Source organism: Culicoides brevitarsis, chromosome 1, assembly GCF_036172545.1.
Source record: "Culicoides brevitarsis isolate CSIRO-B50_1 chromosome 1, AGI_CSIRO_Cbre_v1, whole genome shotgun sequence".
Taxonomy (NCBI): Eukaryota; Metazoa; Arthropoda; class Insecta; order Diptera; family Ceratopogonidae; genus Culicoides; species Culicoides brevitarsis.
The window spans coordinates 4,038,566-4,057,598 of record NC_087085.1 but is presented as its reverse complement, the minus strand read 5'-3'; the positions used below and the strand labels follow the sequence as shown (position 1 = coordinate 4,057,598).

Below are 19,033 nucleotides of genomic sequence, written 5' to 3'. Positions count from 1 at the left end.
CATGTACTGTTAGATAATAAAGTCCTCCAAAACTGCTAACAGAACAATAATTCAACAAAAAAGTTTTGAAACTCTTTGGAGGCTCATCTGCATCTACAACTTCAATCTCTGGTATTGAATTTGTCAGATCTCGTTCAATGGCATTAACATCAGTAGAAGTCATTTTCTGTTGAAATCTAAAACTAAACTGAGACCAAGTATTTCCCAAGTGTGCATCAATTCAAAATCAATCGACATTTACAAAATTATTTTAACACCAAATTATAGATTAATTTTGTTAAGTAACACGCTTAATGAATTTTCGTGAATAGATCAATTCCAATTTTGACCGTGAAGAAAAATATTAACTCCATAATGCTCATGACGGATGCTCCAACAAAAAATCCAAGTAATCCTCCAAAAGCTGACAAAATATCCAAGATACTGTAAGATTCCTGTCGCCTTTTTCCAAGAAATTCAAACAAATTGAGTTTTACAATAACTTCGCTGTACCGGAATGAATTGTTTGAGATTGGCAAAGCTCCTGTCATTGTTTCGCGAACGTTGTAGGTAAGAGATGAACATGGCGGAAAACAATTACCTGAAAAAAAGAGTAAAATAAAGAACTTTTTAATGATTTTATGTCTTCTTACATTTCAAGCCCTCGTAATTCATTTGTTTCAATAAAAACTCTTCTTTTAAGAACAGATCAGCAATTGAATTTATGTAACAAGATTTAGAATGATGATCCAAACTTCCACAAACAGATACATTATCTATTAATAAAAAATTGTAATATACCAAAGCATGAACGAAAAGTTCTCAAAAACTCACGATATGGAATGAAAAATGGAACGCAATCGCATTTACTTTCAGAAAATACTGCCCGACATTCTAACAAACAATTTTCCTCTGTGTAATGCTGAAAAAATGTTTTGATTAGATCTTACTTTAAATTTAGATGAATTTTACTTTGAAAATTGTAGAGTTTGTTAATTCTTTCTCCTTAATGAAGCAGTTGCGACTTTCAAATGGATAATGGTTCAATTCTCTTTCAGCAGAAATCTTGTCTGGTTCAACGTTCAAAGTCATCCGTGAATTCAAAGGGATAAATGTTTTTGTTTCATCATTGTGAGGATAGTTCATTGGATGATGAACATAAACCTATTAAAAATTAAATTTTATAAAGTTTCATTTTGATCTCATTTCTTACCCAAAATCCATGAAATTTTTGAATGGTGTATAGCATGTTATTGGATATAACTGTGAGACTTTCTGAATTATTGAAATCATTTCGATTCATTTTCAAGCGAAGTCTTAAATCAACTTGTTTATTGAAAGATGCGCCTCGCAAAGGATATACATCTGTATCATAGTTGTTATCGTATCCATCTTCAAAAGACCAATCTTTGGAAGGAAAGCCCTTAGCTTTGAATATTCCATATGGCAAGTGTTTCATTTGTAACATTTCATCAGGAGCAATTAAGTTGAAAGCGTAACATAGCCCTTCAGGAGTCAAAATTTCCGAGAATTTACATGGATTTCCATCAAAAGAACAGGAATCGATCAAATCATCTTTCTTAATTGCCAATTCGTATATTTCATTGACAATGTTGTATGATTGAAAACTATCACTTGTATATGAAGGTTTACGGTGTTCAACATTATATCTTAAAACACGATCCAATACGTAAAATTTGTTTCTACTTCATCGAAGATAGAAATTTTTATATAATATATTTCGTATATACTGAAACTTCATACTTACATATCCTGAGATACATTTACTTCATTCATATACATTATTTGTGGCTTCAAAACTTCATGGTCAATAACTCGATGATCTGCTTTGATAGTTGTGCAAATAGTAACTGCCGGAAATGGTAGGTCAAAAATATTTGAGTAAGCTTGTTCGTTTTTGATCAAAATTTCACGAGAGTTCCACAAGTTTACAGTTTCAATGAAACAGAAGATCATTGATATCATCAACAATGTCAGCCACAAGATTCGACGAAAAATTCCATGAACAGTGAGATAGTAAAATCCGCCTATGCTACTGATGGAAAAATAATTGAACAAACAAGTTTTGATCCTTTTAAAATAGCTCTTGAAAATATTTGGAGACTCATCCGCATCTACAACTTCAATCTCTGGAATTGAATTTGTCAGATCTCGTTCAATAACATAAATATTGTTAGAAGTCATTTTCATTTGAATTCTCGAGTTGAACTGACAATCTTCATCAAATGCTTAAAAAAGTCATTGCATCACATATTAATAGAATAGACAAACAACAATTATTTCACAACTAACGACACCAAATTAGATTAACTTTGGTTAGTAACAAACACTTAATGCTTCTTCGTCAATAGATCAATACCAATTTTGACAGTGAAGAAAAAGATTAACTCCATAATACTCATGACGGATGCTCCAACGAACAATCCAAGTAATCCTCCAAAAGCTGATAACAGATCTAAAATACTATAAGATTCCTGTCGTCGTTTTGCAAGAAAATTCGGTGAGCTGAATTTTACAGTAACTTCACTGTAGCGAAATGTGTTGTTTAAAATTGGAATAGATCCCGTCATTACTTCATGAACGTTGTACATTATAGATGAACATGAAGGAAAGCAGTTACCTAAAACAAAAAAAGATTAAAATTTAAAATTTTTTACCTTGATATTCTTACATTGTAAATTTGTGAAGTTCATATTTGACATTTGGTGCAAATCTTTTACAAGCCGATCGTTGATGGAATACACGTTGTAGCTCAGAGACTCTTCACATATTGAGATATTGTCAACTTGACAAAAAAATATAAAAATTAAAACATGATTTAATTTTATCAGAAAACTTACCTGATGGTGCAAAAAATGGAACGCATTCGAAAGCTTTAGAAAGTTTTACTCGACACTCTAAAAAGCAGTTTTCATGTGTGTAATGCTATAAAAAAAAGTTTATGAAATAAGTATAAAAGTTCATAAAGGAATTTTACTTTGAAGATAGTTAAATTTTGTAAATCATTTTTTCTTAAAAAACACTTTCGGGCTTCCAGAGGATAGTTTTTTAGTTCATCATTTGCATGAATTACATCTGGTTCAATGTTCAAAGTCATTCGAGAATTCAAAGGAATAAAAGTTTTTGATTCTTCCATGTTGGGATAATCCATTGGATTTCCAATGTAAACCTTTGTTTCAAAAAAAAAAAAAATCAAAACTGGTAAGTTTTAACAAAATGTTATATTGTTTACCCAAAATCCATGAACTTCTTCATAATTCCATTTAAGGTCTTCTTTTTTCGTTTCAACAAACTTGACAGTTTGACTCTTTGAGTTGCTGAAATCATTGACATTCATCTGCAAACGAAGCTGTAACTCAAGTTGTTTTGTGAGGGATGAACCTCTATATGGATAAACATCTGCATCGAATTCATTTTCATAGCCATCTTCATAGGACCAACCCTTTGATGGAATTCCTTTTGCTTTGTATTGTTCATATGGTAAGTTTTTATTTTGAAACATTTCATCAGGAGCTATTAGATTAAAAGCGTAACATAGTCCTTCAGGTGTCAAAATCTCCGACCAATTGCATAGTTTAGCATTAAAAGAACAGAATTTGATCAAATTTTCTTTGGTTATGCCTATTTCACGAATCACATCGAAAACTCTATAAAAAGATGGAATTCTCGTCTTTATTGCACCGCCGAAATAATTTCTCTTTTTTAATACACGATCCAGTATATGAAATCTATTTGACCTTTACACAAATTAAACTAATTAAAACGAACTACTTCTATTAATTCAATGTTTAAATTTACATGTCTTGCGAAACATTTGAACCAAAAGTTAAAGCAGCTAGTTCAGAAGAATAGGTAATTACTCGATGATCAGCTTTCACAGTCGAGCAAACAGTAACTGCTGGAAATGGAATGTCAAAAGTATTTGTATAAGCTTTTTCGTTCATTAACAAAATTTTACGAGAGCTCCATAAGTGTTCAATGCCAATGAAGCAGAGAACTATCGATATCAAAAACACAATGAACCATAATATTCTACGAGACATTCCATGAACAGTTAGATAGTAAAGTCCTCCAATGCTGCTGATGGACAAATAGTTAGATAAAAAAGATTTGAAACGTTTAAAGGAAGTTAAAAGTTTGGATTCATTAGCATCAACAACTTCAATTTCTGGAATTGAGTTTGTTAGATCTCGTTCAATGACATAAATATTGTTAGAAGTCATATTCACTCAAATCCTCAAATCGAACTGTAACATCGATGGAAGCTATGAAGCAAATTCAAGTGAATTTAAGGTAATTGCTTAATAACTTAATGATGATTTGAGATAATTTTTATTGACAAAACAATTAATGATCAATTCAACAAAATATATTCAACCAAATTTTGATCAAAAAATAGTAGAGAAACTCCAAAATACTCATCACGGACGCTCCAACAAACAAACCAAGAGTTCCGCCAAAAGCTGACAGCATATCCAAAGTGCTGTAAGATTCTTGTCTCCTTTTTCCAAGAAATTCAGATGAACTGAATCGGATTGTAACCTCGCTAAAGCGAAATGTGTCGTTTTTGGAAAATGGAATTTTTCCTGTTATGCCTTCTAAAACGTCGTATGAGAGTGAAGTGCAGGATGGCAAGCAATTGCAATACAAATTGTTTAAATTTAGTTTTCCAAGTTCTGTTGTTTCTTTGAGAAATCTATCAAAAAGGCTTTCACTGCTACAAATTCGGTTACTTGATTGTTCATGAAATCCGCAAATTGTCATTTCATCTTTTATAACCTCTAAATTATGAAAAATTAGATTATAATTATAAACAATGCAATGTTTATCTCACGGGGAATGAAAAATGGAGTACATCTACAATTTTTATAAGAATGATTTGCAATGCAATTGAATAGACAGTTTTCCATTTTGTAAAACTGAAAAGAAAAAAAGGTTGATAGGATTGAATTATTTTATAATATTATACAAGTTATAAGCAGAGAAAATTAATAATCTTACCCTAAAAACATTCATATCAACTTCATTGAAGAAACATTTTCGTGAATTTTGAGGGTAGTTCTTCACAGCTTCATCTGATGAAATCTGGTTTGGATTAACGATCAGCTTAGATTTAGCATTCAAAGGTATAAAAGTTCTTGACTCCGGATTATGAGGATAGTCCATTGGATGTGTAACATAAATCTATAAAAAAACTAAATCTAAAAACTATTTTCGAATATTTTGCTTTTTGTTTTACCAAAAATCCTTCAGAATTTTCATTAAAATATGCATTTTTTGAATTAATAAAATCTTTGATATTCATTTTCAGACGCAGCTTTAATTCAAGTCGTTTTGTGATAGATGAACCTCTTTGTGGATAAACATCTGTGTCGTAGTTGTTTTCGTATCCATGTTCAAAAGACCAACCTTTGGTAAGAAATCCTTTAGCTTTGTACGAATCATATGGCGAGCCCTTGTTTTGAAACATTTCATCAGGAGCTATTAGATTGAAAGCATAACATAGTCCTTCAGGTGTCAAAATTTCTGAAAAATTGCATGATTCCCCCCCAAATGAACACGAAACAATCAAATCATCTTTCTTTATTCCAAGCTTGTAAACTCGATTTGGTATTTCAGTAACGTTTGGTTCAATTTCAACCAGCTCTATAGTCGTTTTATAGTTCAAATTTTGGAACACTCGAGAAAAGAAGTAAAAATCATATCGTCTAGAACAAGTAGAATGAAAGATAATATTTACAAACTAATCGAAAGACTCACTCTTCAGTAGATACGTTTTTGTCCCTTACTTTAAGAGGCATCATATGACTGTCAAACAATCGATGATCCGCTTTGATGGTTGTACAAATGGTAACAGCTGGAAATGGAATGTCGAAAATATTTTGCACATAACTTTCATGTCTCACCAAAACTTCACGAGCCTGCAACAAACTAATGGTAACAAAGTAGCATGAAATCATCGCAATGATCCATAAGATCAACCACACAATTCGACTTATCATTCCATGAACTGATAAATAGTAAAGCCCTCCAATGCTGCTGATGGAAAAGTATTCGAGAAAAAACTTTTTGACACGACCAAAGAATGTCAAAGGAACATTTTCAGGAGCATCAGCATCAACAACTTCAATCTCAGGAATTGTATCGGTAAGATCTCTTTCAATCACGTCAAGATTACTATTTTCCATCCTGTTTAGGTACCTTCTGATAATAAACTAAAAGCTTTTTTTTTTTGAAAAGATTACTTCAAAAAAATAAACGAGTCTCTTGGGAACAACTAATCTAAAGAAACTTTATTACCAAAAACGATTCGCATTGACAATTTGAACGAAAAGTAATAAAAGAACTCAATTATGCTAATAACTGACGCCCCAATAAATAGTCCCAAGGCGCCTCCAATTGCTGCCAACATATCCAAGTCACTGCTCGACTCCTGACGACGCTTCGGAATAAACTTTGTAGATGCAAACCGTATTGTGACATCACTGAATTGAAAAGAACCATTTGAAATTTTCAAATCTCCAATCATACTTTCGTAAACTGTATACGATAGATACGAACATGGCGGAATGCAATTACAAACACTCCCTGAGAAATTAAAATTTTGCATCTTCAGTAAATCGAGAGTTATCATATTGTTAATTGAATGTCTGTAACAATGTTGAGTATGACGTTCGGATTGCCCACAAATTGTTTTGTTTTCATTTGGCATGAAAAATTGAACACATTCACAGAATTTGAGAGATTCTTTAGCAGCACACTCCAAAAGACAATTATTAATTGAAAAATGATTGAAAAATTTTATGTTCGTCTCATCAGAATCTCCAAAGCTACATTTTCGTGTTTTCATAGCATATTTTTTCAAAGACTTATCGGCAAGCATAAGATCAGGAATGATCTTTAGATCATATTTTGAATTAGTTGGAATGAAAACGCGATTTTGAATATCATATGGATAGTCCATGGGATGATGAACGTAGATCTAAATTGAGACAAAAGAAAAGTTATGAATATAAAAATTAGATAAAAATATTTACATAGAAACCCTTAAAAACTCCTAAATTCAAATAAATTTTCGGACTAATATTTTCAAAGTCATTAGTATCAAGTTTAAGACGAAACTTCAATTGATGTCTTTCAGCTCTCATTGGATATGTATCTTTAGTATGTCTATTAGCATATCCTTCATTTGATGACCATCCTTTGGAACTGATGCCCATATCCTCGTATTGCTTATGCCTTATAAAAAACCCAATTGAACAAGTTTTTAACAGAAGCTCAAAATTTGTTGAAGCTTACTCAATATTTGGTTGAAACATCTCTTTAGATGAGATTAAATTGAAAGAATAACAAAGCCCATCAGGAGTTAAAATTTTAGTCCATTTACATTTCTTCTGATTATCAATTGAGCATTGTACGATTAAATCTTCTTCTTTAATTCCCAACTCATGAATTCTGCTTAAAGCGCCATCTATTGGAGGTCTATGCAAAGTATCGCCTCCTATAGCTGGATTTATTAAACGTCTACTTGTGACATCAGGAAACAAAACTCGTTCTAATAACAAGTATTTGATAATCCTTCAACATAAAAAAAAATAATTATTAAATTTTCAATTAAGTTCTAAAAAATTAAAAATTACTCTTCTTGGCTAACATTGTAAATTCTATTAAAAGTATACAAAAATTTGAATTTTCGATGATCTGCTTTGACATCCGTGCAAACTGTAACTGCGGGAAAAGGAATGTCGTAAGTCGAAAGCTTTTCTTCTTCATTTACGATGAAAATATGTCGTTCCTGAAAGAGTTTTACGTTCATTAAGTAACAAGCAATTACAAGTAGAAAAATTATGAAGATCCACAAAATTCGTTGAATACGATTTTTGATTCGAAACAAATCGAAAATGCTATTTTGTTTGCAATATTCGCAAAGGCAATCTTTGACATCAGCTGAAATGCGTGAAAAACTGCTGTGATGAACTTCAACGACAGGAATTTCAGGTATATCGTTCATTTTTTCTAAATATTTTATGAGCGACTGATTTCTATTGAGGCGAAAAAAAAGTTTTGTCCTTCAATGGCTTTTAAAACTTTTCAGACACTCTAATATTTATAAAAGTTAATGCCCAACATTTTTTTTTGTGAATTTTAAGGGTAATGGAGAACACCCTCGAATAAAAACATTTCATTTATTGTAATTAATTAAATTTTTATCTAATTTGTTATCCTCCTCTTTAATATTTTTTTTTGTTTTTTTTTCTTGTAAAATTTTGAAGGAAAAAAATATTAAAAGAATTATAAAAAAAAAAATATGAAGAAAGAAAAAAATAATAGGACAATTTCCGTTTGTAACTGCTAATAATAATGCGAAGGTTCTCCGTGCCTTTGCTAATATTTTCTTACTTGCCTTATCTAATTAGAGATAATTTTTTTGCTTCTTGTTTGTTTTAATCTTTCTTAATTAAACCTTGGAGAAAATGAGAGAAAAAGGTAGATGCCATGGCGATTTATCTCAAACAAAAAAAATGTAGAATTTGTAAGTACTCATAAAACAAGGAAAATTACTTGTAAGTCTTTATGAGGTATCTAGATAGTCAATTGCTTGTAGAAACTGTGCTTGAAAAAATTTTTAAATAAATAAAAAATTATAGTTTGAGCGCTTTTTTAAAAATAATTTTGTAATAAATTTTAAATAAATAAAAAAAATAATTATAAAAAAAATATAAATTTATTTATTTTTAAATTTATTTATTTTTGTTTTTACAAAAATTCAAATAAACCAAAAATTTTATTTTATATTTTATTTTAATTTTTTTTTATATTTTCAAATTAATTAAATAAAAAAATTAAAAATATAAAATTTTAAAAAATAATTAAATTTAAATGAATTAAAATTAATTATAGAATAAAAATAATTTTTTTTAAATATTTTTAAAAAATTTAAATAAATCAAAAATATTTTTTTTATGAAAATTATTTATAATTTGAAATAATTTTTAAATATATTTTTTTAAAAAAATTAAATTCGTGAAAATTTAATTTAAAAAATTAGCAAACATGTTCAAATAAGAGAAAATTATGTTTATTTAAATATTTCTACAATTCCCGAATAATTTCTAAAATAAATAAATAGACAAGACTGCCAATCAACATTTTCACATTCATTAAAAATTAAACTTGTTTTCGCAAAAATATCGATTTTTTCGGTATCACAGTACACAAAAAGTGCATCAAAATTTATTTTTAATCGAATTAAAACTCTGAATAATTGTTTGACGTCGTGTCGTTGTCTTCAAATGTCCCCCGAATGACATCACTTGCTTGCCTGAGAATGTAATTTGAAGCTACAACGAAAAAAGAGAAAAATATTAATAATATTTATTTTATTTTAAACGCTATTATGATATACCCCTATCCCGAACAGAAAAAAAATTGGAAACATTAATGCAACAACTATGCGTCATTCAGTCAAAAAAGAGTGAGCGCTATGAAATAATGATGATGAACGTAATGTCAAATAAAGTGAAATTAAACATTAGAATCCCCCTTTATTTTTGAACCCATTTTCGGATTTTTAATATGAAAAGCAAGTACATCGAAAAAAGTTTAAAAATAAACGGTAATTGACTCATGTTGATGTTGAAACATTGATTAACCAAGCGACGAAGACTAATGCGATATATTTATTATTTTTAATAAAATTTCTCGAATTAACGTTTAATGCAATTTATTGGAATTAATAAAAAATAATTGTTAGTCATTAATTTCTTTTTTTTAGATTTAATTTTTAAGATTTTCGTTAATTTAAATTAAAAATAAAAAAATAACTTTAAAATTGAAAAATATCCCTTTAGTGGGTATTGACATCCATTTTTTTCAACATCCGCAAAACCATTCATTAAATATAATTTTGTACCACAATTCTCGTTTTTAGCACTTTTGAATGTTCATGTGCGAGAAATGTGGCAATTTTTTATAAAATATTCAATTTTTAACAGATGCATCCCCTGTGTGTCATTAATTTTGCATTTTTTAAAATAAATAATAATAACAATCATGATATAACTTCGATGTGCAATACCAAAGAGAATTTATTTTTTTTTCTTGTGTTATTTTAAAAAAAGGAAAAAAAAATATTTTAAACCTTAAATTTAAAGTTGAAAAAATAATAAAAAAAAATTTACATAATGAAAAAATATAAAAAAATAATTTATAAAAAATATTTGACATAAATAAATCAAAAAAAAAAAAAATAAATAAATAAATAAATTTAAAAAAATATTTAAAAAAAATTTTAATTTATAATTAAAGTTCAAATTATTAACAATAAATTAAAATTAATTTGAAATAATGCAAAAAAAATATTAAATGAAATTTCATCTTAAAAAGATTTTTTTAAATTTTAATTTTTTTTTTACATATTTTTGGAAATTAAAAATTGGATTATTTTTTAATTTTAATTAATTTTTTTTTTATTATTTTTTAATAATTTTTTTTATTTAAATTATTCCTTTCCAACAGCAAATTTTAAACAAATTTTAAACGAAAAGTAATAAAAGAACTCAATTATGCTAATAACTGAAGCTCCAATGAAAAATCCCAAAGCTCCTCCGATCGCTGCCAACATATCCAAGTCACTGCTCGACTCTTGACGAATTTTCGGTAAAAATTCTGAAGATGCAAATTTTACTGTAACATCACTAAATTGAAAAGAATCATCTGAAACATTCAAAGTGCCCAAAAATGTTGGAAAAACTGTATAAGCAAGAGATGAACATGCCGGCGTACAATTGCAATAATTGCTGAAATTTTGATTTTGAACTTCGATCATGGATTTTGCAATTTCGTAATTTGCAACTTCTTCATAGCAAAAAACTTTATCAAATAGCTTTTTGCCGCAAGTTTGATTTGTTGCACTTGGAACGAAATATTGTTGGCAATCGCAATACTGATTCGAGAATTTAGCTTTACATTCTAATAAGCAATTGTTTAGAGAGTATTTTTTGAAGACTTTCAAATGATTTAATTCAGAATCTCGAATTAAGCAACCTCGTTTCTTGAAAGGATATTTTTTTAAAGTATCATCTGCTGAAATCATCTCCGGCGAAACTTTTATAGTATAACGGGAGTTTGTTGGAACGAAAGTATTTTCTTCTTTATTATGAGGGAAATCTATCGGATGACCAATATGGATCTGAAAAATTAAAAAAAAAATAAATTAAAAAAAAATTATTTTGAATTATAAAATAATAAAAATAATTCAAAAATTAAAAAAAAAATTAAATTAAATCAAAATAAAAAAATATAAAAAAAATTAAAAAAAATAATTAATTTATTTGAATTAATTAAGTTTTTTAAAATAAAATTCTTAAACTTTTTTAACTTTTTGTATTAAATGAAAAAAAAAGAAATTTAATTAAAAAAAAATTATTTAAAAAATAATAAAAACAATTAAAAAATTAAATTAAATTAAATAAAAAAAAATTAAAAGAAATTAATTCATTGATTTAAGTTAATTTTTTAAAAATTAAATTGGTAAAATTTTCAAACATTTTTTTTTTTAAATTTTGATAAAATGAAAAAAAAAATTAATTAAAACTTACATAAAACCCATTTAATTGAAAAGGAGTTCTATAAAAGCGTGCTTTAGAGTTTACCGAATCATTCAAATTAAACCGAAGACGAAATTTCATCTCATGGTTTTTACTAACTCCCATTCCTCTTTCAGGATAAACTTCTTCATCAAAGCTATCCTCGTATCCATTCTCAAAAGACCAACCTTTTATCGGAATTCCTTCAACCTTGTACTGAACATGATCATTTTCAATAAACATCTCATCCGGCGAAATTAAATTCATCACGTAACAAACGCCATCTGACGTCAAAATTTTCGAAAAACTACAATTTTTCTCATTAAAAGTGCACGAAACAATCAGATCTTCTTCAGCAAGACCCAAATCTAAAATTCTTTCTTGTATATCGTTAAGTTCAAAGCTCAATAGGTTCGGATCAGGTCGCGCATTAGATTGATAAGCAAACAAAACTCGATTAAACAACAAATAATTCATCGTTTCGTCAGTTGTTCTGTTGGAAGAATAACCAAAGACGTACTTTCTATGATCTACTTTCACTGTCGGGCAAATTGTTACAGCGGGAAATGGAATGTCAGAAGTTGAAATTACATTTTCTCGATTCAATATCAGTATTTCACGTTCTTCGAAAATTTTTAAGTTCGCAAAGTAACAAGAGATAACAGAAACTACGAGAATTGAAATCCAGATGAGGCGATGATAATAACTCATGGTAAGTAGACCACTGACACTATTGTTCGAACAATATTCCTTGAAGACAGATTTTAGGCAGAAAAAGATTCTTTGGGAAAGAGTTAAGTTCATTGTGATAACAGGAATTTCCGGAATTGAGTCTTTTTTGATCATTTTTATTTGAAACTTGACAATTGACTGATTTTTAAAGCGGAAAAATTATTTCATACTTGGAAGTTAATTAAAGTTTTAGTTTCTAACTTTTTTTTGTTAGGTAATACTTTCTCCTTAATTTCAGGAAATATTAAATAATAATCAAAGTTACAAAACTTTACTATGAAAATTTTTTTTCTTTTAAAAGTTTTTTTTTTTCAACCACATTTTCTAATATTAACAAGGGATCAATGACAGTATAATTGATACTCGCATGTCAAAAAACTAAAATAAAATTATAAGGAAGCTTGATTCAATTTATTATTAAATTAGAAAATCAGCTGTTGAAGTTTTTTTTTTATTTTTATAAAAAATCATTAACAGAACTATTGAAAAGAGATCTAATTAAGTAAGTGTCAAAATGATGAAACATCATGTCATTAAGAAAGGTACGAAACAGCATGAAAGTTATAAGATAACATCTTCCGTAAAATTTTTTGATCGATTTGTCTAATGAAGGTTAAATTATATATCAAAGACACTTCTGTTTTTTCTTTTTGATAAATTTTTTGTTAATAGAATTTAATTCAAATTGTACAGAAAATAATTTTTGTTTTTTTAATGGTAAAAGTTCGAATTTTTGTTCAAGGTTATTTCAAGGACAATACACAAAAAGGCTCTTAGTCTTAAATATTATCATTTTAGTAAAAATTTGACAGTCTCAGAGCTTTTTGAACTTTGTCCTTGAAATGACCTTGAATAAAAAATCAAGAGATCAAGAGATGTAAAAACAATTATTTTTATTTCAGGATTGATAAATAAGTAAATTCAATTTTTGCTTGGTTTGGATTAAAAAAATTTTTTTTGTAATTTTTTAAATATACCGCTTTTTGAATTTTAAATAATTTTTTATTACTTGATTTTAAGTTGAAATTTATTTTTGTATCAATCCTGAAATAAAAGTATGATTTTATATTTTAGTAAAAATTTGACAGTCTCAGAGCTTTTTGAACATTGTCCTTGAAATGACCTTCAACAAAAAATCAGGATTGATACAATAACAAATCTCAACTAAAAATCAGGTAAGTAAATTGCAAAAAAAAAATTAAAAATTATCTTTTTAATCCAAACCAAGCAAATAAAACTAATGACACAAACCGCTTTTCAAACTCAAAATAGCGGTAAAAAAAATTAACAGTACAATTCTCTTGAAGCGCCATAAACCGCCTGTTTTTGACACCCAAATTTACTTTTAATGTTCTTCCGGACATATTTAACCAACACGCAGCTAAAAAGTAATAATCAACACAAAATCATCAACAATGAAGATAATAAAAACACTTGCAGAGAAGTTAATCGACCAACCAACCTGGCATTCGAATATTTTTTTTGTACTTTTTGTAAATATCCACACCCCAAAAATCTGCTTCCTTTGTTTCCTTTAAACTTTGCTTCCTTCAACACATTTTCGAACAAAAGAAACAATTTAAAAAGTTTCGCTAAAAAAAAATTTTTTTTTTTGACAATGAAACTAACAATTATTTGTTGAAATGAGATTTTCTCTCTCTCGTAGCAGAAGGACCCTTATTACGAAACAAACACGCACCGAGAGACATTTTTAATAATCATAATCATATATTACGGCACCTTTATTACAACTTTGCGCATTCTCCTCGTTCTCTCTCGTCTAACTGGCAAATTGTAAAGTGAGTTCATTTTCGTACCTTGCCCAATATTAAAACGACATTATGACTGTAAAATTTCATAAATCGAGACAATGTGTTTAATTTTTTGTAAAACACACCACGAACGCAATAAAAAGGGACGACTCAACTCCGTAGTGTGTTAATCATAATCATAACAGGATAAAAAGAGTGTGAAAAGATTCTTTTGTTATGCATTTTTGTGTGTATGGAAGTCGATGGAAGTGAAGTGAATGGAACCCGCATCGCATTTTGTCATCCATTTATTGTGCGTTTCTCGTTTCGTTGCGTTTTTGCCCTTTAGTTAGTTATTATGTAACAATGCAATAATGAGATAGTATCATCATCAATGACGACGACGACAAGTCATTTAGCAGAACGACGTGCGGTACTATTATTAGATAAGTGCCTGCTTATTGACTTTGATTTTTAGTTGAAGGCAATTTTTCGAGTGCAATGCGCTTTTTTTGGGAGTTGAATGAAGTGAAGAAGAGATAAAATGTTCGATTTCCGGCTTTTTGTTGAACGTCAAAGGAGGAAAATGAAATATTTGCTTCCGATTTTGGTTTGGGTAAGAAATATTTTTTTTTTAATTTACACAAAACAATTTTAGGAGTTTTTATAATTTTTTTTCTATTTAAATTTTTTTAAACTTTTAATTTTACAAATTTTTTAAAATTTTATTTCTTTTAAAAAATTTAATTTTTATTTTTAATATTTTAAAAAGTTAATTAAAAATTTGATCAAGAAAAAAATTTTTTTTTCATAAATTAATAAATATAACTTTTTTTTAATAAAAAAAATTGAACAAAAAAAATAATAAAAATTTGCTATTTTTTATAAATTATTTTTTTTTCTTAATTCAGTTTAAATTAAAATAAAAATTGAAAAAAAAGTAATTAAAATTATAAAATTTAATTTTTTTTTATACAAAAAATAAAAAAAATAACTTAAAATTAAAATTGAAAAAAAAAAATAATATTTTTAATTAATTTTTTTTTTTAATTTAAATTTTAATTAATTTTATTTTTTTTTAATTTTTATTTGAATTTTTACTAAATTGAAAAAAAAAATATTTATAAAGAATTGCAAATTTTTATAAAATTATTTTTTTTTTCAATGAATAATTTATTAAAAAAATATATTTATTAATTTTTGAAATCTTATTTGTTGAATGATTAAAATTTAAATTAATTAATTAATTTATTAAAAAAAAAATTAAATTAAAAAAAATAAAACTTTAAGAAATCTTTAATATTTTTGTATAAAAAAAAATATTTTTTTTGAAAAATTTTAACATTTATTTAAAATATTTTTTTTATGTAAATTATTTTTAAAAGTATTGATAAACTGACTTTAAAGTTATTTCATCAAAATGTTCATTAAATTTTTTCCACTCCATTGTCAGTAATTTCTTTTCTATTTGCATTAATAAATAAACTTTTCTCCTCTCTTTTCACTCGAATTCTCTTCCATTTTGCCATTCATTTTATTCAAAACTCATCACACTCAATTAATATCTTCATTATTTTTTTTTCTTTTCCATAATTTTACAATTGACGACAAAACGGAACCAACCTCATCGCGTTGCAGCACGTGTGAAAAGGAAAAGAAAAAAAACGGGAAGTAGAAAAATATTATTTATGAGCGGTAATTGTCCATAAATGGAATGACACTCTTGGCAAAACGCTTTGAGCGATTTCTTTTTTCCATTTTTTTTTTCTTTTCATCACTAAAATGTCAAGTGCAAGGGGGTGCGTTGGCTTTTTATTTAAATTTAAAGATGTGGCAATTATAATTTTTTTTCATCCCCCTCGTGTACGTTCGTTGTTTGCATTTACATTCATTAATGTATCCGGGCAGAAAAATGAAAAAGAAAAAATCCGATGCTTATTAGTAACAACGCAAGTTAAACAACGGACGATGACGCTTTTGTTCCTCTTTTCTCTTGTATTTTGTATTGTTGTCTTCTTCTTCATGAAAATAATGAACAGATTTTTTGCTTTTCTTTTCTTTTATTTTGCGCGTAGTTTGTCTCTAATGAATGCACAATTTTTTTCTTGTCGTTTATTACAACCAGCAGCTAATTTTTATTGTATTAAAAGTAAAAAGAGACGAAGGACAGTTTAAAAAATAAGTAAAAGATAAAGATGATTGTCCTTCTTCGTCTTTTTTCTTGTGAATTTTTCTCGTCTTTAATTGCATTAAATTATTCGTAATTTTTTCCTTATTTTTTTTTTTTGTTTTAAAAATTTTATTGAATTTTTTTCATATTTTTTTTTTATCTAAAATTTTTTTCAATATAAATTGCATAATTTAATTTATTTTTTGAATTTCAAAAATATTAAAAAATTAATTTTTTTTTATCAATTTAAAAAAAAAATTTTTTCTCATTAAACATTTTTTATTAATTTTTTAAAATATTTTTTTTTTAATTAAAAAAATTTAAATTTAATTTTAAAAACTTTTCAAAAATATTTTAATTAAAAATATTAAATTTAATTTTTAAAAATATTTTTTTTAATTAAAAATATTAAATTTAATTTTTTTAAATATTTTTTTTTATTAAAAATATTTTATTTATTTATTTTTTAATTAGTTTAATTTTTAAAATATTTATTTTAATTAAAAAAATTAAAATTCAATTTTATCATTATTTTTTTAAATATTTTAGACAAATAACGAATAATGTTCCGCTTTAAAGCAATAATTAGAACAGAAATTTAAATTACGGGGCGTTTATGAGACATTAAAGTGAGAAAAACGCGAGAAATGTAAGCAAAAGCTTTTATGATACGACCACGCGCAGTTTTATTACTCTACTTTATAATCATTTTTCTAGATTTTAAAACATTTTATGGCTCATTTGAAAGGAATTTCGTGTTTTTGACGCTTTTACTCACTTTTTGTTTGTCTTTCCGAGATTATGATTTTTTTCACTCTTACCGCTCAGGATTTTTGTGAAAATTTTTAAAAATGAATTAAATTTGGGTTTTAAACAAAATTTCATTCAAAATTTTGAAAAACTTTTTATTTTATGAAAAAAGTATTTTTTATCTGAAAAATTTTCTTTTGAATGGAAGAAAAAAACTTATTTGGTAAGAAAATGCGCTCTTTGTAAGTTTTTCATTAAAGAAAATCCTTGAATTGCAAAATCTGATGCAAAAACTTTCTTTTTCTCTTTTGTGCCATCAATTCTTTGTACATCATTTGGAAACATTTTTAAATATGTGGGCTTTGAAGCAATTTGTTTAAATATTTTTCTCTTTCTCAACTTTCTTTCACGCTCCATAAACAACGAAAGACGAAGAAAATAAGATTTAATTGCTCTTGCTAAGTTTATTTGGTGCTAAAATCTCGCAACAAAAATAAAATTCAACTTAATTATGTGAAGAATACTTTGATGATGATCAACTAACTATCTGTTTATTTTTTTTTCATTAAAAATTTTTTTCGGAAGGAAAAAAGGCGGGAAACAAATTTTAAGCTTTTTCTGTGGTAACAGCAGTTCCTTCCGATCCAACGGAGATATTATCATCCGCATCTGGAGCACAAGCCAACGACGGAAATTTCTTAATAAGCGCTTGTCGATACTTCGGATGACTGATGCCATAAACAATCGGATTGTAAACCGCATTGGCTTTGGCAAAAACTGATCCCCAAATTGTCGCCAATGGACTAATATTTGTCGCTTCAAATATTCCCGCGAAATTTATGATCAAATATGGCGTCCATGCCATAAACCATAACGAGATCGTGCAAAGGGCGACTTTTGCGAGTTTACATTCCGTACTTTGTTGATCAGTATCTGCAGATCGTAAAGAAGCAACGTTCATCTTTTTTGCTTGTTCTCGCATTGAACGTTCGTGAGCAGCAACTGCCTTCAGGATGAACGTGTACGAGAAAATGATGAGGAAAAGAGGCATCCAATAAACAAAAACGGAGTAAACGAGAATGTAGGAACGACTAACGAAATCTTTGGTTAAGTAATCCGTGCCACAAGCTGTCATATTGCCTTCGGGAACGTAACGATTCCATCCGAACAAGGGGAAAGAAGTCCACATGAGACAAGCTGCCCAAACGAGGAAGATGCGAATTTTGGCGCCATTTACTGTCATTGGTTTCGCGCTCAAACCATTGACGATGATGTTGTAACTGAGAAAAAATTTTACAGGGTCTGACTCTGGCGGTGAGAATTGTAACTAACGAAAATTTGTTAAAATCTTTATGAAGCTTCGTATTTTTTTTTTCATTAATTGACGAAGCTCCATAGAGAAAAAAATAATTTTGACAAATTTTCTTTAGTTACAATTCTCACCGATAGAGTAAAATTCAAAATAAACGTTAAAAATTTCATAAAAAGTAAATTTTTCTTACCGATCAAAGGCAATCAAGGTCATTGTCCAAATACTGATGCATCCAAATAACGATCCACACATCCCGTAAATTGTACAGAACAAAGGTCCCAATGCCCATGTCTCCATAATGCAGTTATAAACCATCGGCGGGCACATCGTGAACATCATAAGAAAGTCCGAAAATGCCAAATTCACAACCAACAAGTTACTCGGAGTCCTTAACGATTTCGTTGTCGTAAAAATATAAATCACAATCGCATTTCCAACCATCGAGATAACTCCGAGAACAAAAATGCTGAATCCCAAAACGGAGTGCCACAAAGGATTCATCGGAGCAAATTGATACCAATGCGCATCAACGAGATACCGCATCTCCTCGGGAACTTTATCGACAACAGTAACGTTGGTTAGTCCTTGTTGAGCCCATGTAAAAGCTTGAGGAACGGGAAGTAAAGCCATGATTCTTTGAAGAAAATCAAATTAAAATTTTCTTTTGAACTACTTTTAAAGAATCACAAATTTAAAGCAATTTTTCAATAGGTCTCTGTTACTACTTGAC

General features: G+C 27.8%; 4 protein-coding genes across 4 annotated transcripts; all 4 read right to left on the bottom strand.

Moving 5' to 3' along the window:
* Positions 1-290: 290 nt before the first annotated feature.
* On the bottom strand, positions 291-1,447 carry LOC134836766 (pickpocket protein 28-like). The gene is made up of 4 exons (XM_063851984.1): positions 1,193-1,447; positions 952-1,143; positions 814-901; positions 291-580 (listed from the first exon to the last, which is right to left on the bottom strand). The coding sequence occupies exons 1-4, from the start codon at positions 1,445-1,447 to the stop codon at positions 291-293; spliced, it is 825 nt and encodes a 274-aa protein (XP_063708054.1).
* An 883-nt stretch (positions 1,448-2,330) lies between these two features.
* LOC134836759 (pickpocket protein 28-like) lies at positions 2,331-3,502 on the bottom strand. The gene is made up of 5 exons (XM_063851972.1): positions 3,233-3,502; positions 3,074-3,169; positions 2,841-2,925; positions 2,672-2,785; positions 2,331-2,620 (listed from the first exon to the last, which is right to left on the bottom strand). The coding sequence occupies exons 1-5, from the start codon at positions 3,500-3,502 to the stop codon at positions 2,331-2,333; spliced, it is 855 nt and encodes a 284-aa protein (XP_063708042.1).
* A 2,775-nt stretch (positions 3,503-6,277) lies between these two features.
* LOC134836728 (pickpocket protein 28-like) lies at positions 6,278-8,011 on the bottom strand. Its single transcript, XM_063851936.1, has 4 exons — positions 7,641-8,011; positions 7,300-7,578; positions 7,038-7,239; positions 6,278-6,982 (listed from the first exon to the last, which is right to left on the bottom strand). The coding sequence occupies exons 1-4, from the start codon at positions 8,009-8,011 to the stop codon at positions 6,278-6,280; spliced, it is 1,557 nt and encodes a 518-aa protein (XP_063708006.1).
* Positions 8,012-17,445: 9,434 nt separating this feature from the next.
* Positions 17,446-19,033, bottom strand: LOC134827688 (rhodopsin-like). Its single transcript, XM_063840451.1, has 2 exons — positions 18,494-19,033; positions 17,446-18,271 (listed from the first exon to the last, which is right to left on the bottom strand). The coding sequence occupies exons 1-2, from the start codon at positions 18,931-18,933 to the stop codon at positions 17,599-17,601; spliced, it is 1,113 nt and encodes a 370-aa protein (XP_063696521.1). The 5' UTR covers positions 18,934-19,033; the 3' UTR covers positions 17,446-17,598.

Bases quoted from the DNA above. Each gene is read 5' to 3' on its own strand.
- LOC134836766 (XM_063851984.1), bottom strand. From the start codon at position 1,447: ATGTTACAAATGAAACACTTGCCATATGGAATATTCAAAGCTAAGGGC. The intron at 1,144-1,192 runs GTAAGAAATGAG...AATTTTTAATAG, and splicing joins AAAAATTTCATGGATTTTGG to GTTTATGTTCATCATCCAAT. The intron at 581-813 runs GTGAGTTTTTGA...TCTTTTTTTCAG, and splicing joins TCCATTTTTCATTCCATATC to GTAATTGTTTTCCGCCATGT.
- LOC134836759 (XM_063851972.1), bottom strand. From the start codon at position 3,502: ATGTTTCAAAATAAAAACTTACCATATGAACAATACAAAGCAAAAGGA. The intron at 3,170-3,232 runs GTAAACAATATA...TTTGAAACAAAG, and splicing joins AAGAAGTTCATGGATTTTGG to GTTTACATTGGAAATCCAAT. The intron at 2,621-2,671 runs GTAAGAATATCA...TTTTTGTTTTAG, and splicing joins GAACTTCACAAATTTACAAT to GTAACTGCTTTCCTTCATGT.
- LOC134836728 (XM_063851936.1), bottom strand. From the start codon at position 8,011: ATGAACGATATACCTGAAATTCCTGTCGTTGAAGTTCATCACAGCAGT. The intron at 7,579-7,640 runs GTAATTTTTAAT...TTTATGTTGAAG, and splicing joins TACAATGTTAGCCAAGAAGA to GATTATCAAATACTTGTTAT. The intron at 6,983-7,037 runs GTAAATATTTTT...GTCTCAATTTAG, and splicing joins GAGTTTTTAAGGGTTTCTAT to ATCTACGTTCATCATCCCAT.
- LOC134827688 (XM_063840451.1), bottom strand. From the start codon at position 18,933: ATGGCTTTACTTCCCGTTCCTCAAGCTTTTACATGGGCTCAACAAGGA. The intron at 18,272-18,493 runs GTAAGAAAAATT...ATTTTTTCTCAG, and splicing joins ACCTTGATTGCCTTTGATCG to TTACAACATCATCGTCAATG.